The sequence below is a fragment of the Phyllopteryx taeniolatus genome, chromosome 2 (genome assembly GCF_024500385.1).
Source record: "Phyllopteryx taeniolatus isolate TA_2022b chromosome 2, UOR_Ptae_1.2, whole genome shotgun sequence".
Classification (NCBI taxonomy): domain Eukaryota; kingdom Metazoa; phylum Chordata; class Actinopteri; order Syngnathiformes; family Syngnathidae; genus Phyllopteryx; species Phyllopteryx taeniolatus.
In genome coordinates, this window is record NC_084503.1 from 8982892 (window position 1) to 9006931 (window position 24040).

The 24040-nt window shown below is 42.1% G+C and overlaps 2 protein-coding genes across 5 annotated transcripts in view; one reads left to right on the plus strand and one right to left on the minus strand.

Annotated features, from left to right (window-relative positions):
- lgr4 (leucine-rich repeat containing G protein-coupled receptor 4) overlaps positions 1 to 7700 on the plus strand; it is a 77825-nt gene extending 70125 nt beyond the window's left edge. For all 4 annotated transcript variants that reach the window (XM_061758847.1, XM_061758838.1, XM_061758828.1 and 1 more), the window contains 2 exons: positions 3434 to 3487; positions 3577 to 7700. In XM_061758847.1, the coding sequence (XP_061614831.1) occupies positions 3434 to 3487; positions 3577 to 4985 (1463 nt within the window). In that variant the 3' untranslated portion in view covers positions 4986 to 7700. The remainder of the gene's footprint in view (positions 1 to 3433; positions 3488 to 3576) is intronic.
- A 2487-nt stretch (positions 7701 to 10187) lies between these two features.
- mybpc3 (myosin binding protein C3) overlaps positions 10188 to 24040 on the minus strand; it is a 50913-nt gene continuing 37060 nt past the window's right edge. The window contains exons 24-31 of the mRNA XM_061758864.1: positions 22355 to 22522; positions 22161 to 22249; positions 21781 to 21976; positions 21422 to 21561; positions 19396 to 19555; positions 19128 to 19264; positions 14606 to 14792; positions 10188 to 10404 (exon numbers count right to left, since the gene is read on the minus strand). Coding sequence (XP_061614848.1) covers positions 10376 to 10404; positions 14606 to 14792; positions 19128 to 19264; positions 19396 to 19555; positions 21422 to 21561; positions 21781 to 21976; positions 22161 to 22249; positions 22355 to 22522 — 1106 coding nt within the window. The 3' untranslated portion in view covers positions 10188 to 10375. The remainder of the gene's footprint in view (positions 10405 to 14605; positions 14793 to 19127; positions 19265 to 19395; positions 19556 to 21421; positions 21562 to 21780; positions 21977 to 22160; positions 22250 to 22354; positions 22523 to 24040) is intronic.

Below are 24040 nucleotides of genomic sequence, written 5' to 3' on the forward strand. Positions count from 1 at the left end.
ACGTCCAACCGTTCGTGCTACGACTAGCTTGCTAGGCTACATAACATTTTATTGCGTGTTTGTGAGCCGTATCGTATTAAAAGTACAGTGAACATACCTCAAGCAAGCCTTAAATAAAAAACGTCCTCTCCTGCCCTGAGCACCGGTGACCACCAACACACGTGTTTTGTCGCATTTGTGTTGACAAGATAAAGCCTAATGATCGTAAAAAACGGGATGCGGCGGTATCTGAATACACGATTTTATTGCAGTAGTCTGACTGCAAATTTGTCTTGTAGTCTGATCCGGGCATTACGTGTTGTCTGTCCCACACCGCTGACATGTTTTTTTTCTTGTTTTTTTTAAATAACTTCATTGGCCATCAGATATTTACAGTACTATGTCAAAAGACACGCGACAAGGCTAAAAATAAACTAGCTTTTGGATTCAAATATACTGTGCACGCGGCGACGCGGAGTAAATGTCTTTTGTGGAGCCGATCAATGATGTCATTGATTAGATCGGCGAATTATGACATTAAAGCCGATCAGCATAAAATGCTAAATATCTGCCGATACCGATCAGCCCGATAAAATTGGTGTAAAGTCTAGTTTGAAGACTAAAATAAACGCTAAAAAGCATCAGTACAAAAGTGCAACCAACCATTTACCTTGTTAGCTGTCTCAATGTAGGCATGGACGTATTTTATTCTTTCACTCACCCAGTTGACTGAGAGTGGACTTCACTGACGTGCCGCGCGGTGTAGGGTGAGGCTCGGAGGGCGTCAGACGCTACACATTGTGAAAGCCTCCTTTGCACAATATAATCTTATTCCAAGTGTTGTGCTGAGGCGACTGGTCATTAATTTTAACAAAGTTAAGACACACTTTTGTTCGCCGCCGCTGCCATTGGGCACAAGCACGTCTTTGTGCGCGTTCTTCTTTGTTGGTTTTCACCACTTCTTATTCGGGGTCGGCAGACTAAGCATCGAAACTGGGAACCAAAATTTTTTAATTTTAACAATTCCGGGAGAAACGGAACGTTCGTCCCAGTTCCAGTATGTTCTCGATTCTCGATGCCCAACCCTAATCATCAATCAATCATCCATACATCCGCTTATCCTCACTAGTGTGCCGGGTGTGCTGGCGCCTATCTCAGCTGACTTCAGGCGAGAGGCGGGGTACACCCCAAACTGGTCGGCAGCCAATCGCAGGGGACATGTAGACAAACAACGTCATTTACACACACATTCATACCTATGGGCAATTAAAAAGTCTTCATTTAACCTACCATGCATGTTTTTGGAATTTGGGAGGAAACTGGAGTACCCGGAGAAAACTCACCCAGGCACAGGGAGAACATGCAAAACCCACACAGGCGAGGCCGGATTTTAACCCGGGTCCTCAGAACTGTGAGGCAGATGTGCATCGTCCTATCAATCAATCAATCAATCAATCAATCACATTGTATCTATATAGCACTTTTCAGACACAAAGAATGCAACCCAAAGTGCTTCACAGAGATAAAATCAGACAAATAGCAGGATGAATACAAAAACCCACCCGTCCCACAGATAAATGCAGACACACCCATACAAATACACCCTAATAAACACCACAGACACAGCAACTATTGCGTAACAGTGTAGCGCTAGTATAGAGACATGGGAAGGCACTGAGGATCCAGGCTAGGAAAGACAACCTGTGGGCGCCATCCACACCGAGAGGTGCCACAGCTCGCAACCACAGAGAATGCCACCACAGAAACCACCACAACTGGGGCAGACTCGGTGGGACTCCCCACATTGTGCAGAGACCCCTAGGCCTCTCGGCCTCGGGAGACCGCAGGATGACATCCCCGTGTGCAGACTGAACACTCCCACGAGGAGACACTGGAATAGAATTTAAGGAGACTAAAAATCAATAGAACAGGATAGAAACTAAAAACTAAAGGACAATAAGAGATAATATAAAGGACAATAAAAAATACAATAAAATACAATAGGGATAGATAAATGAGTAAAATAAGTAATGAATAAAAAGATAAATGTGAAATGAGTGAAATCAAAATGAGTAAATCAATTAAGATATGATGGCCCAAGACCATTAAGACGTTTAAAAACTAATAAAGGAACCTTAAAATTGATCCTGAAACACAGGGGGAGACAATGCAGTGATCTAAAAAACTATGTAATGTGCTCCCACCCTCTGGTCTTCGTCAGCACACAAGCACCTGAGTTCTGGAGTAGTTGTAAAGCGGATATGTTCTTTTTGGAAAGACCAGAGAACAGGGCATAGCAGTAGTCTAAAAGACAGGAGATATAAGCGTGCATCAGCACTTCTGTGTTAACCTGAGAAATGGGCAGACCCTGGCTATATACTTCAGATGGTAAAAACCTATCTCAGTTACATTCTTGGTATGTGGAATAAAAGTAAGCTCAGAGTCAAAAATGACACCCAGGTTTTGAACACATTGTGAGGGTTTAAAAGCTTGTAACTTTGGTAAAGATTTCTCTCTCCTGCCTTCAGGACCAATAACTAAATCCTCTCTTTTGTCCTGGTTGAGCTGTAGAAAATTCACTCCCATCCATGTCTTAATATCTAAAACACAGTTAAGAAGGGTATCAGTTGCCCCTGTGTCATCAGGAGTCACGGCAATGTACAGCTGTGTCATCTGCGTAACTGTGGAAGCTGATGCCGTGCCTCCTGGGAAGCATGTATAAATTAAAAAGAATTGGACCTCAAATTGACCCCACACTCAATTGTGTGTGTTCTGGAGGAACATGTATCCAAACCTACGGCAACATTCTATGACTGATAGAAGAATGAATTCTCCTCTTTACCAGAAGGATGTTAGGCCTTCAGTTTGAGACCTCCAGCTGAAGGGCACATGGGTTCTTCAGTAGGACAACGATCCAAAACACACCAACAAGTCCACTTCTGAATGGCTTAAAAAAACAAAATGAAGGTTTTTCAGTAAGCTTAGTCAAAGTCTGGACTTGATTCCTATTGAAATGCAGTGGCTTGACCTTAAAAAAGCCATTCATGCTCGAAAACACTCGGGTGTTGACTTGAATTAAAACGATTCTGCAATTAACAGAGGGCCAAAATATCTCTACAGAGACTCATTGCCAGTTCTAGAAAACACTTTATTTCAGTTGTTGCTGCTGAGGATGGCTCAACCAGTTATTAGGTTTAGGGGGCAATTTTTCACACAGGGCCAGGTAGCTTGGAATTAATTTCATTTTTTCTTAATAAATAAAATCACCATTTAAAAACTACATTTTATGTTTACTAAGGTTATATTTGTCTGATATTTACATTTATTTGATTATCTTAAACATTTAAGTGGGGAAACTATGCTAAAAATAAAAGCATTTGAGAAGCGGCAAATACTTTTTCATGGCATTGTACCTCTGGTTGGGCAGGTCTAACATTGCTTACTCATCTTTTAGGTGGAGAGGAGGTGGAACGAATTTCAATGATTATGCATTGCTCTCCCTCACCAGGCAAGCGTTTTACCTTTTCCTTCTATACTGTATGTACTTATGTTTACCTGAAGTTTTGATTCACTTTTTTTTTCTCTTTCCATGTTAAGGAGCTTTCAAGCCTTGTGAGCATCTTTTAGGCAACTGGATGATTCGCCTGACAGTCTGGTTTATCTGCCTAGTGTCGCTGGTTTTTAACAGTCTAGTGCTGGTTGCCACCTTCTCCCCCTCACACTGCACCTTAGGTCACTCCCACTGGTGGCCTCCATCCATCCCTCCAGCCAGGTTGTTGATGGGGCTTCTCGCCTTGGCAAACCTGCTCACAGGTCTCTATGTGGGTGTGTTAACTGTGCTGGACGTTGCTACTTGGGGATCCTTCGCCGAGTTTGGTGTGTGGTGGGAAATGGGAGCTGGCTGCAAGTTCACAGGCTCTCTTGCAGTCTTCGCGTCAGAGTGGGCAGTTTTGTTGCTCTTACTGGCAGCAGTGGAGCGCAGCGTTGCTGTGCGGGATATTCTCAGCAAAGAGATGATCTCACCCAGGAGGAGCAGCCTCGGCCGCAGAGGATGCTGGAGACGAGATCGCCGCTTCAACCTGGCAGCGTGGCTTCTGGGGCTATTTGCCACCGCTGCAGCCTGTCTGCCTCTACTGACGTTCAGCGACCAGTCTGCCTCGCCTCTCTGCCTGCCCTTCGCTGGGGGTGAGAGTCCAGCACTGAGTGTCACGGTTGTTCTGGTGCTGCTGAACGCACTGGCTTACCTGTTCACGGCAGCCGTATACACTCAGCTGTATTGCCACCTTGGGAGGGTGGAGCTGGTTGACCCGGAACAGACGGGTGCCCTACGCCATGTAGCTTGGCTCATCTTCACCAACTGCATCTTCTTTTGCCCCGTGGCTGCTTTTTCCTTCACCCCCCTCTTAACAGGATCTACTGCCGGAGGCCCAGAGATCGCCAAGTCCGTCATTCTCATTTTCTTCCCTCTGCCCGCGTGCCTCAACCCGGTTCTCTATGTTTTCTTCAGCCCAGCCTTCAAGGAGGACTGGCTGAGGTTACGCAGCTGTGGTCGTTTAACCAGGGAGACAAAACAAACCGGAGGCGGAAGTCACGAAGATGATGGTGGTGACTCTGATCTCTCGGGTGGAGGCTCCTCCGCTCAATTAAACTTTGACTGTGGTGTTTACTCTCAACTTTGTGGAGAGATGGTTGTGTGTGAAGAGTGTGAGGCCAGGCTGCATGGAAAGACCTGCTCTTCCCCCTCTTCCTCCACAGTGTGCAGTCACTTGGTGAAGTCTCACAGCTGTCCCACCCTCTTGACAGGAGTGGCCACGTGCCAGCACGCTGAAGGATTCTGGCCCGACAGTGGTACGTCGTCCGCTCAGTCGGTGTACGCCGACGAGGAGGACTCGTTTGTATCTGAAAGCTCAGACCAAGTTCAGGCATGCGGCAGAGCCTGCTTCTGTCAGAGCAGAGGCCTCCCTTTAGTACACTACTCATACAGCATACCTCGAGTCAAAGACTAAGGCCGCCTCAGCACTCCATTCTGTGTGTGTGCAAAGATCTATGTAACATTAGTTCACACGGGGACTCTTTACCTTTGGTGAAAGATTACAGCAAGCACTTACTGTATGTTTGTTTTCACTGTGTACACAGAGGCAAGCAATCATTTAAAGGGAACTTTGAATTTATTATCTGTGGAGGAGAAGATTCTGTCAAAAGCTGGTTGATAAACGGACATTGCAGAAGGTATCTCACCACCTGTGCCTTCTTCTTGCCTTCGACAAGCCTCAATAAGAGCTTTTTCAATGTAGTTGGAATCATTGTAAGCCATGTCAAATGTTAAAACGCCTCTGCAGCAAATCGTCATTTTATACTATCGTTTTATTTTTTTACATCAATGTAGCAAACAATTGTAGAGTTTGTGAATGTATGAGTCTGTTTGTTGCCACCTTAAAGGTGAATAATGTGCTACCTGCCTGTGACTGTGACGGAACAGTGTGTTAATGGTATGAGAGGTTGTCGGTTTCTACTTAACACGTGTACTTGTATTAAGTCACCAAGACTAAGAATGTGATCCAAGTAGCAGATATCACTGTTTAGAGCAACAGCTCCGCTTGCTTGTTTTGAGTGCTGGTCAAAACTATTTATTGTTTGAGCGACAGCAATGTTTAAATGGAGGTAGTGTCATTTGTTTGAAAGGTAACCTTGTTCAAATGTATTTTTTTTAATCCATAAACTGGTATAGTGGAACCTCAATGTAATGGACTAATTGGGGGTAGGGGGGTCGTCCGTTATAGCCAATTGTCTGTTAGATTGAAGCACTTTTTTTGTGTGTGCACCACTATTACTGTACAGTACAGATTTTTTTTTTCTTTCCCTGCGTACCCTAAAACACCCAGTATAGTACAAAGTTCTTGGAAACAAAATTTTGAAAAGTTTACATTTTAACCAAAATTTCCACGCCTGTGTGCTTGTTGTAGTGACTAGTGGCAAGTCGGGCGGGTCGCTTTCATGAGCCACAAGGAATTAGTGTGCTTTCTATTTCCAAAATCGGGTAAGATTAGATAGATGCCGTAGGCCGTTCGGCGTGGCAGATAAACTGTTACGTAGCAAAAATACCATGTCCCAGACTGCACTATTGCTGCAGAGACATCTCTTAAAGAAAAAAATACCGCTCACGCAATGCAGCGCTCTCTCTGTCTAGAACTCTGTTCGACAATAGAACTCCTGCTATTATGGCTGCCACGTCAATACAATGCCTGGAAATGTCGCCACATTCAACATGGGCTCCACATAGGCACGGCTACTCTGTTGGCTGGATCTAGTCATTAAGCTTTACACGACCAGGAAACTTTTTGGGCACATTGTTCAGTCCCGATGGTTCCGTTTTATCCGACATGTAATATCGGTGTCTGTTTTTTAGAGGTTCCACTGTACATGTAAATTACCAGTAATTTTTGCTCATCTGACTGTTCCAAATGCTATGTGCCTGATAAAAAAGACCCTTTGTTGTCATGCCGTTGATTATGATCAGAAAAAGACCATTCAAGTGGTGAATTTTTTAATTTTATTTTTTTTTTATTTTATTTAATTTTTTTAAGCCAAGAACTGGTCACTTTAATGCAGGATCGTTCATTGCTTTGCTGTTCAACGTGCACATGTATGATCACACTTTATTTTGAACTCGGTTGACATTTAAAAGACCATTTTAGTAAAGCAAAGTGTAATTGCATTGCGCAAATTGCAGCCAATCAATGTTAAAATGCTTCAGTCACTCAGAGCTGCATATAATTAGATTATTACTTAATTGAACATTAATTACAGTTCAGAACAAGTTAATTAAATATTTGTTTGGGGGTGGACATAGTTCAAAATTAACAGGGATAATATAATGTCAAAGAGGGCTCTTCAAATGTAATCCACTGTACCAGCAACATAGTTATACTGTACTCTAGGATATCTGATCATATTTCCAGTCGTTCTAGTCTCTTGCTGTGTAAGTGGTCTGAAGAGCAGTGGTCCAATGGTCTGCAGATTAATCTCATTTCTAAGCATCTTCAAATGTGACTGTGGGATCCACCCTCAGAGCATGTATCTACAAGTGCTCAGGAATGTATCCAAAGGAACATCTGTCTCCACCATCAGACGATCTTGTCCGTAAGTGAATTTTTTTGTTGTTGTTTTACATTTTTTTTAAATTTCTTTTAATTCTTTGGGGGGTACTCATGTCAGCATTGTCTTGACTGTCTTTGTTGTTGTCTGTCGCACTTGCCAAAATGTCTTGATTGTTCGACATCTAGCCCAACTGGTGAAAATTTAGTTAGGTCGATGTTTATAAAAAATCTAGGTGTTCATTTCTATTTTTATAACTCTCTATAAATTATTTGAACAAATATATTAAGACAGGGATGCTACTCTAGGAAGCTACCTCCTCAGTTGTAGTTAGCAGCAGTACTTTATAAAAGAAAACCCTTTTTTTCTTTTCTATTCCTTCTGTTGGCATCCCTGGCTTTATGTTGACCTTGTGGGAGGAATCTATACTGTATACTGTGATTTTTATTTTTTTTAATTTTTTTTTTTAACTAAACTATACACTAAGAGGTTTGTTTTATAGATCAATGTGCAGAAATAATACATGGAAAGTTTATTGCTTGTCCTTTTCATGAGATCTTCCCAAGCTGTATTGTTATATTTGCTCATGTAGAAGAAAAATGTGAATAAATCTGGACAAACAACCATTTTCATGAACATTTGTTGTTGTACTGAGAACAAATCACCACTCTTCACATCTTCACAAAATACTTCACAGTATTTTAATATTGCAGCATTGTTAACTGTATGGACACATTACAGGTGCATTACAGACCCTTTCCAAAGAATTTAATAACAATTATCATGGAAAAGTTTATTTCCATAATTCCATTCAGAAAAGTTCAACTTTCATAGATTATAGATTCAGTACCCACAATCAAAACAATTTCAAGTATTTATTTATTTTTACATAATTTGGGCTTCCAGCTCATAAAACCCACGGAATCATCCATCCATCCATCCATTTTCTGAGCCGCTTCTCCTCACTAGAGTCGCGGGCGTGCTGGAGCCTATCCACGCTGTCATCGAGCAGGAGGCGGGTACACCCTGAACTGGTTGCCAGCCAAGCGCAGGGCACATAGGAACAAACAACCATTTGCACTCACATTCACACCTACAGGCAATTTAGAGTCTTCAATTAACCTACCATGCATGTTTTTGGGATGTGGGAGGAAACCGGAGTGCCCGGAGAAAACCCACGCAGGCACAGGGAGAACATGCAAACTCCACACAGGTGGGGCCGGGGATTGAACCCGGGTCCTCAGAATTGTGAGGCAGACGCTCTAACCAGTCTACCACCGTGCCGGACGTTAAAGGGGGAAGGGTGCGAAAGGCACGCCCCCAGTAGGTATTGAGCGCCGGTATGTGCATTGTGCAAGACATCAGTTTGGCTAAGAACCCCCGAAAATGGCACCTATGAAGAGATACGCTTACAAAGCACAGTTTAAACTGCAAGCTATCAGTTACGCGGAGGAACATGGGAATCGAGCAGCCGCGAGAGAATTCAAGATCAACGAATCCATGGTTCGTAAGTGGAGGAAGCAGGAAAACGCCGGCATCATTGCTGAACAGCCCCCCGGCAACGGGACTGACTCCGACAATGACGAGAGGGAACCCAGTATGTTTGATGAGAACTTGCCAAGCTGTTCATTTCGGATACAGAAGATGAGGACTTTGATGGATTTGTGGATGAGGATAGATCCAAAAATAACGTAACGAGTATATTGTTAAATACTTCAATAAAATACAACCAAACTCAAGTTTTGCTCCCGCTGCCTTTTTAAAAACATATGCTAGCATGCATGCTAGTATATGTTTTAGCGTGCATGCATGCTACCGTATGTTTTACGCTAGTGTATGTTTTACCATGCATGCGCCCAATAATACGGTGCGCCTTATGTAGGTGTTAAATACAGAAATAGACCCCGTAACTGAGACTGCGCCTTTTAATACGGTGCGCCTTACGGTCACGAAAATACGGTAATTACAGCTAGAGCATGCATGTGTGGCATAACTTTTCTGCCACAAAGTTAGATTTCTGAGATAATGAAAATGTAGAATTTATTTTAGTTTTATACAGGCAGTTAAATTTCATGGGTATTTAAAACATGGTACAGTTTGTAGGTCATCTTCAATGACACTGTCAGCTCAAAAATGTGCGTCTTCCGGGCGTTATTTTCTAAACAACTTGCACGGAGTTAAATCACTATGAAAGCACGCATAACTTAAAGCAACTATCCAAATAATACTTGCATTAGCTTGGCTCGAGTACCCAGTTAACTGCACATAGTGTCGACTTAAATTCATGGTTGCTGGATTAGTGGTATTGGTGGTCCAAGACTGTGCAACTCTCTCTTGGTCATGGTGTTGATTCCCATGTGCTGATGTTAAGTGTTTTTTTTTTTCAGAACACTACAAGCTACTATTTTTAACCGATCGAGGAATGCAGCTCCAAAACGCTTGAAGTAGCAGAGTCCAAAGCTCATATTACTACAATTAATTGCAACATTTGATAGCTGTTTTTTTGTTTTGTTTTATCACTTATTTACTATTAAAAACAAATAGTTTCATCTATATTTGACTTGTTTAAAGCTTGCATTTAATCTGTTTATTGCTAGGTTACTCTACATACAGTATGCCTTTGAAACCATTAGCTCCATTAACGCTGTCAAAGTTAACAGCCCCTCAAAATCAGGCTTAAACGTATTTGGAGACATATTTGCATTCAGATTGTTAGTTTCTTGCCAAACCAATTCTGTTACCATTTGTGATGTTTTGCAGCATTAACAACACAGGAAATAGTTGCGTTTAAATGTGTCGTCAGAATAATTATGACAGCACAACCCCTCACTGTTAGACACAAACCACCATGTGTTTACATTTCTCTCACATGTGTGCTGCGATTAAAGACATGTCAGCTATTTCAAACGCACACACCCACTGGTGCGCACATGAGATGCATGCCTCACACTTTTTGGCTTTAGTGAGGCTCTGCTGCAATAAAAACTCAACCGTCGACTCAAATATCCCTTCCTGTGCATGTCTGAGAATTAGCAGCACACCTTGCCTTTTTCATAAATAACAACAAATAGCAACAAGACACAACTCAGTAATGTGAGGGGAAAATGTGTTACTGACTGTCAAAAATCTGATTTATTTTCATTGTTATAAAAGTTGACATGAGTTCCATCGTTTGGATACATGGCCAGGTGTGAGGTGATCGCGGAGGAAACTGCAATGCAGGTGGAAAGCGCCTCATGACAACAACAACAAATGTGAACACTCAGTGAGAGAAGTTTGGCAAAAATTGGACCCTCCCAGGTTACTTCTTTTCTTCTTTTGTAATTTGAGCTGCAAGGAAGGCATATAAAATACAGAGCTGTTAACACTCTACATCTCACTTTTCTGAGATGGTAACCTGATATTTGTCTGTCGCTACTTGTGGATACAAACATTAACACCTAGGTTCTTTCAATAAAAAAATCAAAAAGTTAATCTCTGTGAAGCAGTCGTTAAATAAGCAATCCCAATAAGAGCAAGATGATGTGCATGTTTTTGGGATGTGGGAGGGAACCGGAGTACCCGGAGAAAACCCACAAAGGCACGGGGAGAACATGCAAACTCCACACAGGCGAGGCCGGATTTGAATCTGGGTCCTCAGAACTGTGAGGGAGACGCGCTAACCAGTCGTTCACCGTGCCGCCCCTCTCTGAACATGTGGGCCAGTTTCGTAGATTGGTCTGCGTCAAGCTCAGCGTTAAATTCAATTCAAGTGACAGGAGTTACTTCAAGTAATTATTCAACTACCGGAGACAAATTCCTTGTGTTTTTTGGACATACTTGGCAAATAAAGATGATTCTGATTCTGATTCTGACATATGAATGTGACCTAGAGGTGAAAGAGAAATTCTGGAAGGTGCTTGACGAAGTAGTTCTGAGCATCCCAGACAGAGAGAGAGTCGTGATTGGTGCAGATTGTAATGGATATGTTGGTGAAGGAATGTTTTACCTCTATCAAAGAGAGAATCTATTTTTAAAAATGATGTACTGTATGTATATATAGTATGTGTTTGTTTGTTTTTCATATAAATTATTGCAGTTCAATGTCTCATTGTACTCTGAAATGAAAGCACAGAACAAAAAAGTTACAAAAGAAATCATGGAATCAATCAATAAAGAAAAATGCATTGTAAACTTTAAACTTATTCAAGTAGCCACCTTAGGCAGACAGCTGAACACACTTGTGGCATTCTTTCTACTATGGAAATCAAAAAATTGTTTTCATATAGTTCTCAACATTGTTGCAGCAGTTCCCATAAATGTGTGGCATTTGTAGTCTGGTTTGCTTTCACTCTTGCTCAGTTCACCTCAAACCAGCTCGAGGGGACTTAAGTCTATGCCTTTTTCTGTAAGTTCGAAATAAACATTTTTCAGTTTTGGGGGACCTTAACTATTTGTTTGTTTGTTTTACGCCTCCAGCATTGGTGACTTAGTTTGTACAATTTCAAGACTTGAACTGCTTGACTTTCAACAAAAACAAATGAAAATTTGGTGTTTTCAGAAACATTTCACTGGTACTGTATATGTATGTGTACATGAGTATGGCAAGCTGTTTGAGCATTCCTTCGGTATCAGGCTTGAGGTCCATGTACTAGTAGGCTACACTCTTTCATCACGAGTTAGACAATTCAATGTACTAGCTGAACAACTAGTAAAGCAAAACCCTGCACTCGCTGACAATTGCATGCTACTAGTGCTGCCAGTGACAAAATTTGAGAAGTTAACATCTAGCGCTTCACTAGTAGCACTAGTGGTGAAGCGCTGTTAACTATTAACTAGTACAAATTTATGTCACTAGTTGTAGTATACATACATGCTTATGTTTACCGTAATTGCTATAAGGTAACATCTAAGAAGTATTTTTCATAACCCAGGCAACAAATTAAAAAATTGCAAATGTCTCCATTATTTTGTCCTCTTTGCCTTATTTGTTAAATCATGATGTAATGTAGCCATATACAAACCCCGATTCCAATGAAGTTGGGACATTGTTTAAAATGTAAATAAAAACAGAATGCAATGATTTGCAAATCTTTTTCAACTTATTCAATTGAATACACAACAAAGACAATATATGTCATGTTCAAACTGATTAACATTATTGTTTTTTTTTGCAAATATTCCCTCATTTTGAATTTGATTCCTGTAATACATTCCAGAAAAGTTGAGACAGGGGCAACAAAAGCCTGGGAAAGTTGAGGATTGCTCACAAAACACCTGTTTGGCACTTTCCGCACGTGAACAGGTTAATTGGAAACAGGTGAGTTTCATGATTGGGTATTCAAGGAACATCCCTGAAAGCCTCAGTTGTTCACAAGCAAGGATGGGGCAAGGTCCACCACTTTGTGGACAACTGCATGCACAAATAGTCCAACAGTTTAACGTTCTTCAATGTACAACTGCAAGGAAGATTTAGAGATTTCATCATCTATGGGGTCACTGATGGTGTAGTGGAACACTCGCCTGACTTTGGTGCGGGCAGCGTGGGTTCAGTGCCCACTCAGTGACGGTGTGAATGTGAATGCGAATGGTTGTTCGTGTCTATGTGCCCTGTGACTGACTGCCGACCAGTTCAGGGTATAGTCCGCCTTTCGCCCAGTCAGCTGGCATAGGCTCCAGCGCACCGTGACCCTACCGGTAAGCGGTGTTGAAAATGGATGGATGGATCATCTACAGTCTATAATATCATCAGAACTGGGTAGAGTAAACAAATATTGTACTGAAGTAAGTGTAGTTACTGTAGAATAATATGACTCAAGTAAAAGTAAGAAGTAGCCAAATATTTACTTACAGAGTAAGAAAGTATTCCATGAAAAACTACTCGAGTAATTTGTATCTTCTGATTTTAATTTTTAATTTTTTTAAAATCAGAGCATGATCATCAAATAAAATACATTTTAATTTTTAACTGCTCAAAAACCAACAACACATACATTGGGCCCTAGAGAAACATTATTTTCTTTATTATTATTATTATTATTTGCTTAAAGGACTTCATGAAGAAGCTGTTTGTTGAACAAACTTAGTGATTGTGTGTGCGTGTGTGACATATCCAAGTTTGGGCAGTCACAATTTAAGAGCTGCATGATACAGCTGTTGTTTTTTGGAGTCTGTAAAATAAACACAGTCGCGCGGCTGTTTTTTCCCCCCAAAATGAGTCATTTTGATTGGCTCATGTACGCTATGTGCACGGTCATGTGACTGCCTTGTGTCGTCTGATTGGTGAAAGATTAGTCATTTTGATTGGCTCGCGAAGGCTCCTTGCGCGGTCATCTGACTGCTTTGTGTCGTCTGATTGGTGAATTAGAGTCAAACGACATTCGTGATCCCGTTTGATTGGCGCAACGGGCACCCTATGTGGAAGTCGAAGATGGAGTCTGATAATAGACGTGCACACGCAAGAATGAATAAATAAATCTAGCGAACGGCATGTCGATCATTGTAACGGAGTAAAAGTATCGATCCTTCTTCACATAAATACTAAAGTAAAAGGTACGGTGCATTTAAAGTACTCTGACAAGTACAGTTTATGGAATATGTGTCATGGGTGTGTGTTCCGGTTTTTGTCTTCCCCCTGTTTCATACACAGCTGCTCCTGAGAGCGTCTTCACCACCTGTGCCTCATTCAGCCTAATTACACCTTGCATTTAACCTCGTGTCTCATTCTTTCTCGTCGCCAGTTCATTGTACATTGTCGTCGCGTTCCGGCATTCCTTGTTTCCACGTCAAAGACTCACAGTAAGACTTGACCCTCTTCCGATTATTGACCTCGCCTTTTTGCCTCATGTTTTTGGATAATTTTGCCTTTTATGTATTGCCTGCCTGTGTACCGACCTCTTCCCGTATAGTAAACCTCTCTTTTTTTGGAAACTGTCTATTTGTTTTGGAGTTGTGCATTTTTGGATCCTAGCCTCTGTTCCGTTCATGACAATATGCTACTTGAGTAAATGCATCCATCCATTTTCTGAGCCGCTTCTCCTCACTAGAGTCGCGGGCACTTGAGTAAATGTAGCGCATTACTACCCACGTTTGAATATCATCAAAAGATTCAGAGAATCTGGAGTAATCTCTGCATAGTAGCAGCCAGGCCGAAAACCAATATTGAATGCCAGTGACCTTCGATCTCGCAGGCAGCACTGCATTAAAAACCAGCATCATTGTGTAAAGGATATTTCCACGTAGGCTCAGGAACACTTCAGATAACCACTGTCAGTTAACACAGTTGGTTGGTCTTCTACATATGCAAGTTAAAACTCTACCATGCAGAGCAAAATCCATAAATTAACAACACCCAGAAATGCTGCCAGCTGGCTTCTCTGAGATGGACTCAAGCAAAGTGGAAAAGTATGCTGTGCTCAACCTCCTACTTCATTGGAACTGCGGTTTGTGTTAAACTGGCGACCACACACACACACACACACATCATATTAAAGAAGACAATTAAAAAAAAATAAAATAGTGTATAGTAAAGGGATTCCGTCTGTGTACTTACGGCGAACCTCCAGCTTACACTCCACAAGGTCTTCCCCACTGTCATTGACTGCTTTGCACATGTACACCCCTCCATCGAATGGACATGGCTTTCGGATCTCCAAGGTCAGAACACCGTGCTTACTGAGCATCCTGTATTTGGCTTCATTTGTGATGTCCATCTTGTTTTTGTACCAGGTCACTTTAGGCTACCAACAACAATATATGTCAGAAGATGTTTCTACTACAATCATCACACATTTTTTTTGGTTGACTAATTCAGTGTCACACGGCTAACTTTCATGCAGCCGCCATGGGATGTAATGCTGCTCAATGACCATAGCTCACTTTTACTATGATGAATGAGGGGTAGAACTAGAGTGTTACAACTTGGCGAGGGGCTGGTACTACTCAAACAACCCAGAGTCTAAAGACAGACATCTTCAACCCTTCATCATTAAGTCACCAAACTACTTTTGTCAATTAGTGTGTGGAACCACAAATATGGCAAATGCAGCTGACACATTCCCAAATGCAACTTTTTTTAAAATGTTATTTTATATATGTGTGTTATTATAAACAGATGAACAGGCTCTCTGGAGACCCAACTATTTGCATAAATGCAACTAAAAAGTAGATTTTCCATTCATAAGCGAATGGAATACAAATTCAGTTCCATTGCCCACTTTAAACCATAACCTTGCCATTGAAAAAGCCTTTGCCACATTTCCTTTTAGAATACATCACTAAATTCATGTTTCAACTCCTCAATGTACATTCCAGTTAAACATATTTGGCCTTATTTTGTTGGTTTGTTTTCAGCTGATACATTTCAACCATGAAATGGCAACTTATACACGCAGAAGGAAATAAAGGATAATGGAGGGAAATGTAAATATAATGTATTGTGTGGAAATAATGGTCATTAAAAATACGTATGGAGGCACATGCGCTATGGAAAAGCATCAATGCGTGCAAGCCCCACAACGGGTGGCACAGGACTTAAATTTATTATGTAAATCACCAATAGACTTACACCGCCTTCAAAGTCTTTGGGTTATAAATGACTTTTTTTGAATTTAATGTTTACAGCCAGATTCGAAGTATGAGAAGTTGAATGGCTCCTCATGTAATGTTGTTAGAAGGAGATTGTTGATTGTTTTGTTACTTACAGGTTCTGAGCACTAGTGTGTTTTATCTGGACTAAATTATAATGAAATTGTTTTAAGAGGCGATCAGAACTGGGACTGGCGCAAGCCAGTAGCTGATGATTTTAGATCTTTTTGTAACTGTCAGCCTCACCCAGTTGATTAATTCATCAACTCGCCCGAATCGTAAAAATCCTGAGAGAGCGGCTCTTATTGATTTGATCTTGACTAATATTCCCCATAAACCTTCAGTGGTTGGTGTTTTTTGCAATGACTTGAGTGATCACTGTGTTGTTGCTGCAACCCGAAACACTAAAATCCCTAAAGCAAAACCCCATGTACTCTTAAAGAGGGATCTTAAACATTTTAATGAACGAGGATTTAATCATGATTTGTTTTATTTAAACTGGAGTAGAATTGTCAGATCCCTGATGCCGAGACAGCATGGACTTTTTTTTAATGACAGTTTTATGCACATTTTAAATAGACGTGCACCTTTCAGGAGACACAGAGTAAGGGGTGTGATAACCCTTGGTTTACTCATGAACTCTCTGAAACTATTCATGGATGAAACCTAGCCTGGGCAAAGATGAGGGCAACAGGATCTTGTATTGATTGGACTGCTTTTAGAGCACTAAGAAACAAATGCTCTTTGTTTATTAAGAGAGAAATCTGAGTATTACTGGTCTGTTGCTATAATTATTTTTTTTTTAATGACCCAAGGAAGTTTGGGAGAGTTATAAAATTGTTTTCGTGAAGCAACTACTCTCCGACTGCCTTTTGTACTGAATGATTCTGTTGCTATTCATGATAAAATGGAGTTAATGAATTGTTTTAACATTAAGCATTTAGCTTCTTCTGGATCACTGTTTGATTCAGCTCGCTCTACATCTATGAAACAGAACTGATGTCGTATACTGGGCAGTCTTTCAATTTTGTGCTCTTTTCTGTGCAAAATGTTTGTAAGGCCTTAAAACATCGAGATCCTAAAAATGGGGGGGAGGGGGAGAGAAAACTGCAGGACCAGATTTGATGGATGCTGATTTCTTGAAGCTAGCAGCCAATTTTATAGCAGAGCCATATCTTTTTAACCTTACAGTGGTCACTAAAGAAATTCCCAAAATTTGGAAGTCTGTCTTTGTCCTCCCTTTATGGAAAGGTGGTTACCCTAGCATTTTGAACAACTATAGATCTGTATCAAATTTATCAGCGCTGGCAACAATTCTTGAATCGCTTGTGAGTGATCAGCTAAAGGAGTTTTTATACAGCAATGATATTTTATCACCTTATCAATCACGTTTCAGAAAAGGGCATAGCACTGTCAAAGTGGTAAACGACCTTTTTGTAGCACTTGACAAGAAACAACACTGTGCTACACTTTTTATTGATTTGTCCAACGCTTTTGACACAGTTAACCATGACTTCTGAGACTCAAAAGAAGCTGTGGCTTGGTTTTCTATCTTAGCAGTCGTTCACAGTGCATTTGATATGATGGTTTATGCTCAGATATTATGTCTGTTCAGAAGGGTATGCCACATGGTTCTTTGTTAGGTCCACTTTTATTTACCATTCATGTGATTTATCTCGGTCAAAAGGTGTCAAATACAAAACTTCATCTTTATGCAGGAGATGCCATTGTGTACTGCTGTGCTGCATCTCTTTCACATCCATCCATCCATTTTCTGAGCCGCTTTTCCTCACTAGGGTCGCGGGCGTGCTGGAGCCTATCCCAGCTGTCATCGGGCAGGAGGCGGGGTACACCCTGAACTGGTTGCCAGCCAATCGCAGGGCACATAGGAACAAACAACCATTCACACTCACAGTCATGCCTACGGGCAATTTAGAGTCTCCAATTCATGCATGTTTTTGGGATGTGGGAGGAAACCGGAGTGCCCGGAGAAAACCCACGCAGGCACGGGGAGAACATGCAAACTCCACACAGGCGGGGCCAGGGGTTGAAGCTGGGTCCTCAGAGCATCTCTTGCACAAGCTGTTAAAAATTTGCAAAATACCTTTGTGATCATTGAAAATACACTGCATGAGCTCAAACTTGTTTTGAACGCAGATAAGACCAAGCTTTTCTTTTTTATTTTTATTTATTTTATTTATTTTTTTATTTTTTTTAACTAGATCAAAGACTAGAAAAAATGTTCCTGTGCTTTCTACTCGATGGAAAGGAGATTGAGGTTGTATACTGTTATAAATACCTGGGCATACTGATTGATGACTCCCTACATTTTAAATATATATATTTATATATTTAAAATTTAGCACAAGACACATATATTGTCTCTTGTGAAAAGACTGAGGCTAAAACGGTTTTTATTTTAGAAACAAGTTGTTTTTATTTTAATGTAAAAAAGCAGCTTGTTTGTGCAACATTTTTACCTGTTTTAGATTATCGTGATTTGTTGTACATGTATGCCTCTGGACAGTGTCTCCATCTGGTTGAGACTGTCTACCAGTCATCTTTGAGGTTCATTACATATTGTAAAGCTTGGTTTCACCGTTGTGAGTTGTACTCTCAGATTGGGTGGCCTGCGTTGGCTCACTCCCTGATACACCTTTATTTTTTAGGCAATTCTTGGTCTGCTTCCCCCCCTAACTGTGTGTTTTTATCAGGCTGTTCCAAAGGCTAGAACAGAAATTGGGAGAAGGGCTTTTGGGTACTCTGCACCTACAGCCTGGAATTTGTTGCAGAATGACTTAAAGATCAAGGAACTGGTGTCCTTAAGTGTTTTTAAATCCATGTTGAAAGAAATGGAAACAGTTTCAATGGAATGTCGATGTTTTAGTTCAGCTATTTGAAACAATGGAGGCAGGTATCACTCATAGATGGTTAAATCCAAAATGTTTGCTTAATTTGTACTGTGCATTTTCTTGTACTGTATGTCTGTAACTTCTTTGTGTTTTTTGCTGATGCCTGTCTTGGCCAGGTTTTTAATCCCAATGAGACCGACCTGGTTAAATAAAGTTTACATAAATAAATAAAAATTCTGTGGTGGCAAGAAATTCCTACCTCTTGTGTTAATGTTCGATGAGAGAATGTTATAATAAAGTACTAATACTACTGTAATGGTACAGTATGTTTCTGTTTAAATGCAATCTTGTTTTGTTATTTTTCAGTGTTTCATGGTGCACATTTTCTATTCTTATTTCAATAATAAATCTATGTATGATTACTTATTCTGATAGATTAGCGGATGTTTTCTGTGCTTCAGCTTTGAGCCAATAAAATAACATGCAAGTAAAATGTATTTATTTCCCCTTTACTGCGAACAACAACAAATTCAAATTACTGCTGCAACTATGATAAATTAGCAGATTGTTTAACAAATGGCTCATTTGGCACTGAATCTATAAATCACCTCACGGCAGTGCGATGAACTCACTGACCTTGGGTATGCCGCTGACGGAGCAGCTAAGCGTGGCATTGTACCCCGCTATGACTGAACGGTTCACTAATGGATGTGTGAATTTAGGCGCCTGTGAGAAGTCAACCTCCTTGTAGGTGGCAGGCTTCCAGTCCATTCCTGCAGATGTATGAAGTTAGTTGTGCAGTTTACATTTCACATTCTCGCTGACATTAGTGATGACACTTATGACTACATTCAATCAAGGCAATAACTCAGCGTCCTTATTGTGTCTTTCCAGTCCCACCTACCGGGTTTCTGGATGTAGACGCTGTCCTCTGTGTTGCAGGGTTCTGGGCTGGGACCCACCAGGTTGATGGCAAAGACTCGAAAGATATATTCATTACCCATGATTAGGTCGGACACAACACAGTTGGTTCTGCGGTACTGATCGAAGACTGTGAACCATTCCTTCAAAGTTGTTAAAAAATACATAAAAAAAGCATTAAAACATTTCCTGGAGAGAGTTAAAACACATTGGGCTCTATTTTTGTAGACAGCGCCTCTGCGTCAAGGAGCACATACCGGCGGATCCAGATTTTCGTGCAAACACAAGGATCATGAGGGGCAAATACCGGCGGATCCTAATTTTTGTGCAAGCACAAGGATCATTGCACGTCCATCTATCTATCCATTTTCCAAAACGCTTATCGTCACTAGGGTCGCGGGCGTGCTGGTGCCAGCCAATCGCAGGGCACATATAAACAAACAACCATTTGCACTCACATTCACACCTATGGGCAATTTAGAGTCTTCAATTAACCTACCAAGCATGTTTTTGGGGTATGGGACGAAATCGGAGTACCCGGAGAAAACCCACGCAGGCACGGGGAGAACATGCACACTCTACACAGGCGAGGCCATATTTGAACCCGGGTGCTCAGAATTGTGAGGCAACTAGTTGTTCACTGTGCCGCCTGCCAGGATTTACCACCAGCTCATGCTGTATTTAATACAGGTACCGGCTTAGCTCCTTCTTTACCACATCGGATCGATACAAAGTCTGCATCACTGCAGACGCTGCACCGATCTGCCTGTCGATCTCCCGTTCCATTCTTCCCTCACTCGTGAACAAGACCCCAAGATACTTGAACTCCTCCACTTGGGGCAGGATCTCATCCCCGACCAGGAGAGGGCATGCCAACCTTTTCCGACTGAGGACCATGGTCTCTGATTTGGAGGTGCTGATTCTCATCCCAGCCGCTTCAGTTCTAGTTAGAGTTGGAGGTCACGGCTTGATGAAGCCAACAGAACCACATCATCTGCAAAAAGCAGAGATGCAATACTGAGGCCACCAAACCGGACCCCCTCTACGCCTCGGCTGCGCCTAGAAATTCTGTTCATAAAAGTTATGAACAGAATCGGTGACAAAGGAAAGCCTTGGCGGAGTCCAACCCTCACCGGAAACGAGTCCGACTTACTGCCGGATATGCGGACCAAACCCTGACTCCGGTCGTACAGGGACCGAACGGCCCGTATCAGGAGGAGCTCCGGGCGAATCTCATCCACCCCCAGGGCCCTGCCACCGAGGAGCTTTTTAACCACCTCGGTGACCTCAACCCCAGAGATAGGAGAGCCCACCTCAGAGAACCCAGCCACTGCTCCCTCATGGGAAAGCGTGTCGGTTGAATCGAGGAGGTCTTCGAAGTATTCTCCCCACCGGCTCACAACGTCCCGAGTCGAGGTCAGCAGTGCCCCATCCCCACTATACACAGTGTTGATGGTGCACTGCTTCCCCCTCCTGAGACGCCGGATGGTGGACCAGAATTTCCTCGAAGCCGTCCGGAAGTCTTTCTCCATGGCCTCACTGAACTCCTCCCATGCCCGAGTTTTTGCTTCAGCGACCACCAAAGCTGTATTCCGCTTAGCCAGCCGGTACCCATCAGCTGCCTCAGGAGTCGCACAGGCCAAAAAGGCCCGATAGGACTCCTTCTTCAGCTTGACGGCATCCCTCACTGTTGGTGTCCATCAACGGGTTCGGGGATTGCCGCCACTACAGGCACCAACCAACTTATGGCCACGGCTCCGGTCGGCCTCCTCAGCAATGGAGGCGCGGAACATGGTCCACTCGGACTCGATCTTCCCCGCTTCCCCCGGAACATGAGCAAAGTTCTGTCGGAGGTGGGAGTTGAAACTCCTTCTGACAGAGGATTCTTCTTCTTCTTCTTCTCGTCTTCAGTGACCAGTCAAATGACAAACTAGAGGTTGCAATATCTAAACTGTTCATTCAGCATCATCATGACAGATGTCCTTCACTTGACTTCACGCAATACTAACCTTGGTCTTTTTGTCGGCTTTCTGAATACAATAACCAGCTATTTCACAGTTTCCATCGTCTATTGGGGACTTCCAGTCGAGGGCAACATTGAAGCCCCAGACATCCAGAACCTTCAGGGCCTCAGGGGGTCCTGGGACATCTACAGTACAATAAAATGTCAAACATGTTAAAACTCAAATGGTACTCTGCACAGTACAGTCTTTTGGTAAGGATCTCGATAACGACGAGAAGAGTTAACTTGGAAGAACACTTATGCATTGATAAAAACAACAAAGCTAATTTTGGCCTATAACTTTTGAACAGCAGTCGTATATGTGCATTATATGAGCTCGGGCCTTTATGTGGTTTTACTACTCACCAACAATCTGCAGCATGACTTTGGCCTTGTCTTCTACGTTCTCAATCTGCACGTGGAGATCATACTGCCCTGAGTGTTTCCTCTCTGACTTGCGGATGAACAGGATCGTGTCCGTGTCACTATTTCTCACGCTAACGAGCATGGTATTTAAGGGCTGTCCATCTTTACTCCATGTAACCTTGGGCCTGGGTTTACCCTGGGTAATAAGAAAAAAAAAAATCATAGATGAGTTACACTGCCATCAGACTTGAATGAGAGCTGTACACACCGTCTCTTTCTCTATGTGCTATTAATTTTATTTATTTAGCAGTAGATTACCTCAGTAGACTTACATTTAGCAGAAAGTAACATAAATTATGCAAGAATCCAGCCTACTGCACCTGGAATGGAATCACAAGGTTGACAGTGTCTCCAACTTTCTTGATCAGAGTCTGACGGAGATTTCGGGGAAGCCAAATTTTAGGCCGTTCTACTCAAGAAAAATACACACAATCACAAATCATGAATGGAACATGAACATAACATTTTCCATGATTTCACTCCTGAGCATTCACCCAAGGAAGTCCACACTCACGCATGATCTCTCTGATAGTGATGGGCTGAGCCAGTGTGGCGGCTGCACTCGGGCCCGCCATGTTGTATGCCCGTACACGAAACTGCAGCTTGTCTCCTGTAGTGAGCTCTCTGATTGTCAGTGAGGTCCTCTCGGTCAGACCCTGAATTGCTGGTATCCACTCATCCGCTGTGCTCAGGAGACACACAACACACCACGACTCACTCAAAATAAAAAAAATTAAAGCCAGGTCTGTTTCACAAATCCCTCTAGTAGTGCGTTCACTGCGCACACAAATTTAACTATTCACGCAATGTCAATACATAGAAAGTTAATACAAATGCGCAAATAAGCACAAATTTGTGCCGTGCAACACGAAAAACACATTCGACGAGAACGCAAGTTAAGTGAACATGCGGAAATTTGCTTCTGTGCCGATTCACTCGAGTGGAAATTTTTCACGAGCCAAAATTCATGTGATGCTGCATCGTGACAGCCAATCGGCATTGAGAATATACAAAACAAGAGTTGATGGAAACTGTTTAGAAAACCACAAACACGTTCACCTGTATTTTTTTCTGTTAGTTTTATTGTCAATTACTTCTATTACTTTTTAAGCCAACTGTGGTCTTTCTGTGGTACTGACCTGAGCTCTGTGGTAAACAATGGGCCTGATTCATCAATACTTTTATTAAAAAAATGCTCTAAATGGCTTCATAAACGGTTGAGAATAAAATCTATTCTAAATTCCATTGTATTATATGACTGTAGAATCACAGAAAATACAATGACCAATTATTATGCTCAATGACTATGATTGGATGGCGACCAGTTCAGGGTGTTCCCCGCCTCTTGCCCGGAGTCAGCTGGGATTGGCTCCAGCACGCCCATGACCCCAGTGAGGATAAGCGGGACAGAAAATGGATGGATGGATATTCTCAATGACTGAATGCTTAAATGAGTGTAGGTATTCTGTCATTATATCCGTCAAAAAGAAAAGGGCAGGTTAAAAAAATATTGAATCCAATTACATACCGTATTTTCGCGACCATAAGGTGCACCGTATTAAAAGGCGCAGTCTCAGTTACGGGGTCTATTTCTGTATTTAACACAAGGCGCACTGTATTATTGGGCGTAGGCATGGTAAAACATACGGTAGCTTAAAACATACAGTAGCATCATGCATGCACGCTAAAACCTACGCAAGCATGCATGCTAGCGTATGTTTTTAAAAAGGCAGTGGGAGCAAAACTGAGTTCGGTTTTACTTTACTGAAGTATTTAACAATGGAAACAGTGAGTTCGGCTGTGACAAAGGGCAGCCTTGGCGGAGTCCAACCCTCACCGGAAACGTTCTGTTCATAACTTTTATGGATATAATTTCTAGGCGCAGCCGAGGCGTAGAGAGGGTCCGGTTTGGTGGCCTCAGTATTGCATCTCTGCTTTTTGCAGATGATGTGGTTCTGTTGGCTTCATCAAGCCGTGACCTCCAACTCTCATTGGAGCAGTTCAAAGTGTGAAGCGGCTGGGATGAGAATCAGCACCTCCAAATCTGAGACCATGGTCCTCAGTCGGAAAAGGGTGGCGTGCCCTCTCCAGGTCGGGGATGAGATCCTGCCCCAAGTGGAGGAGTTCAAGTATCTTGGGGTCTTGTTCACGAGAGAGGGAAGAATGGAACGGGAGATCGACAGGCGGATCAGTGCAGCGT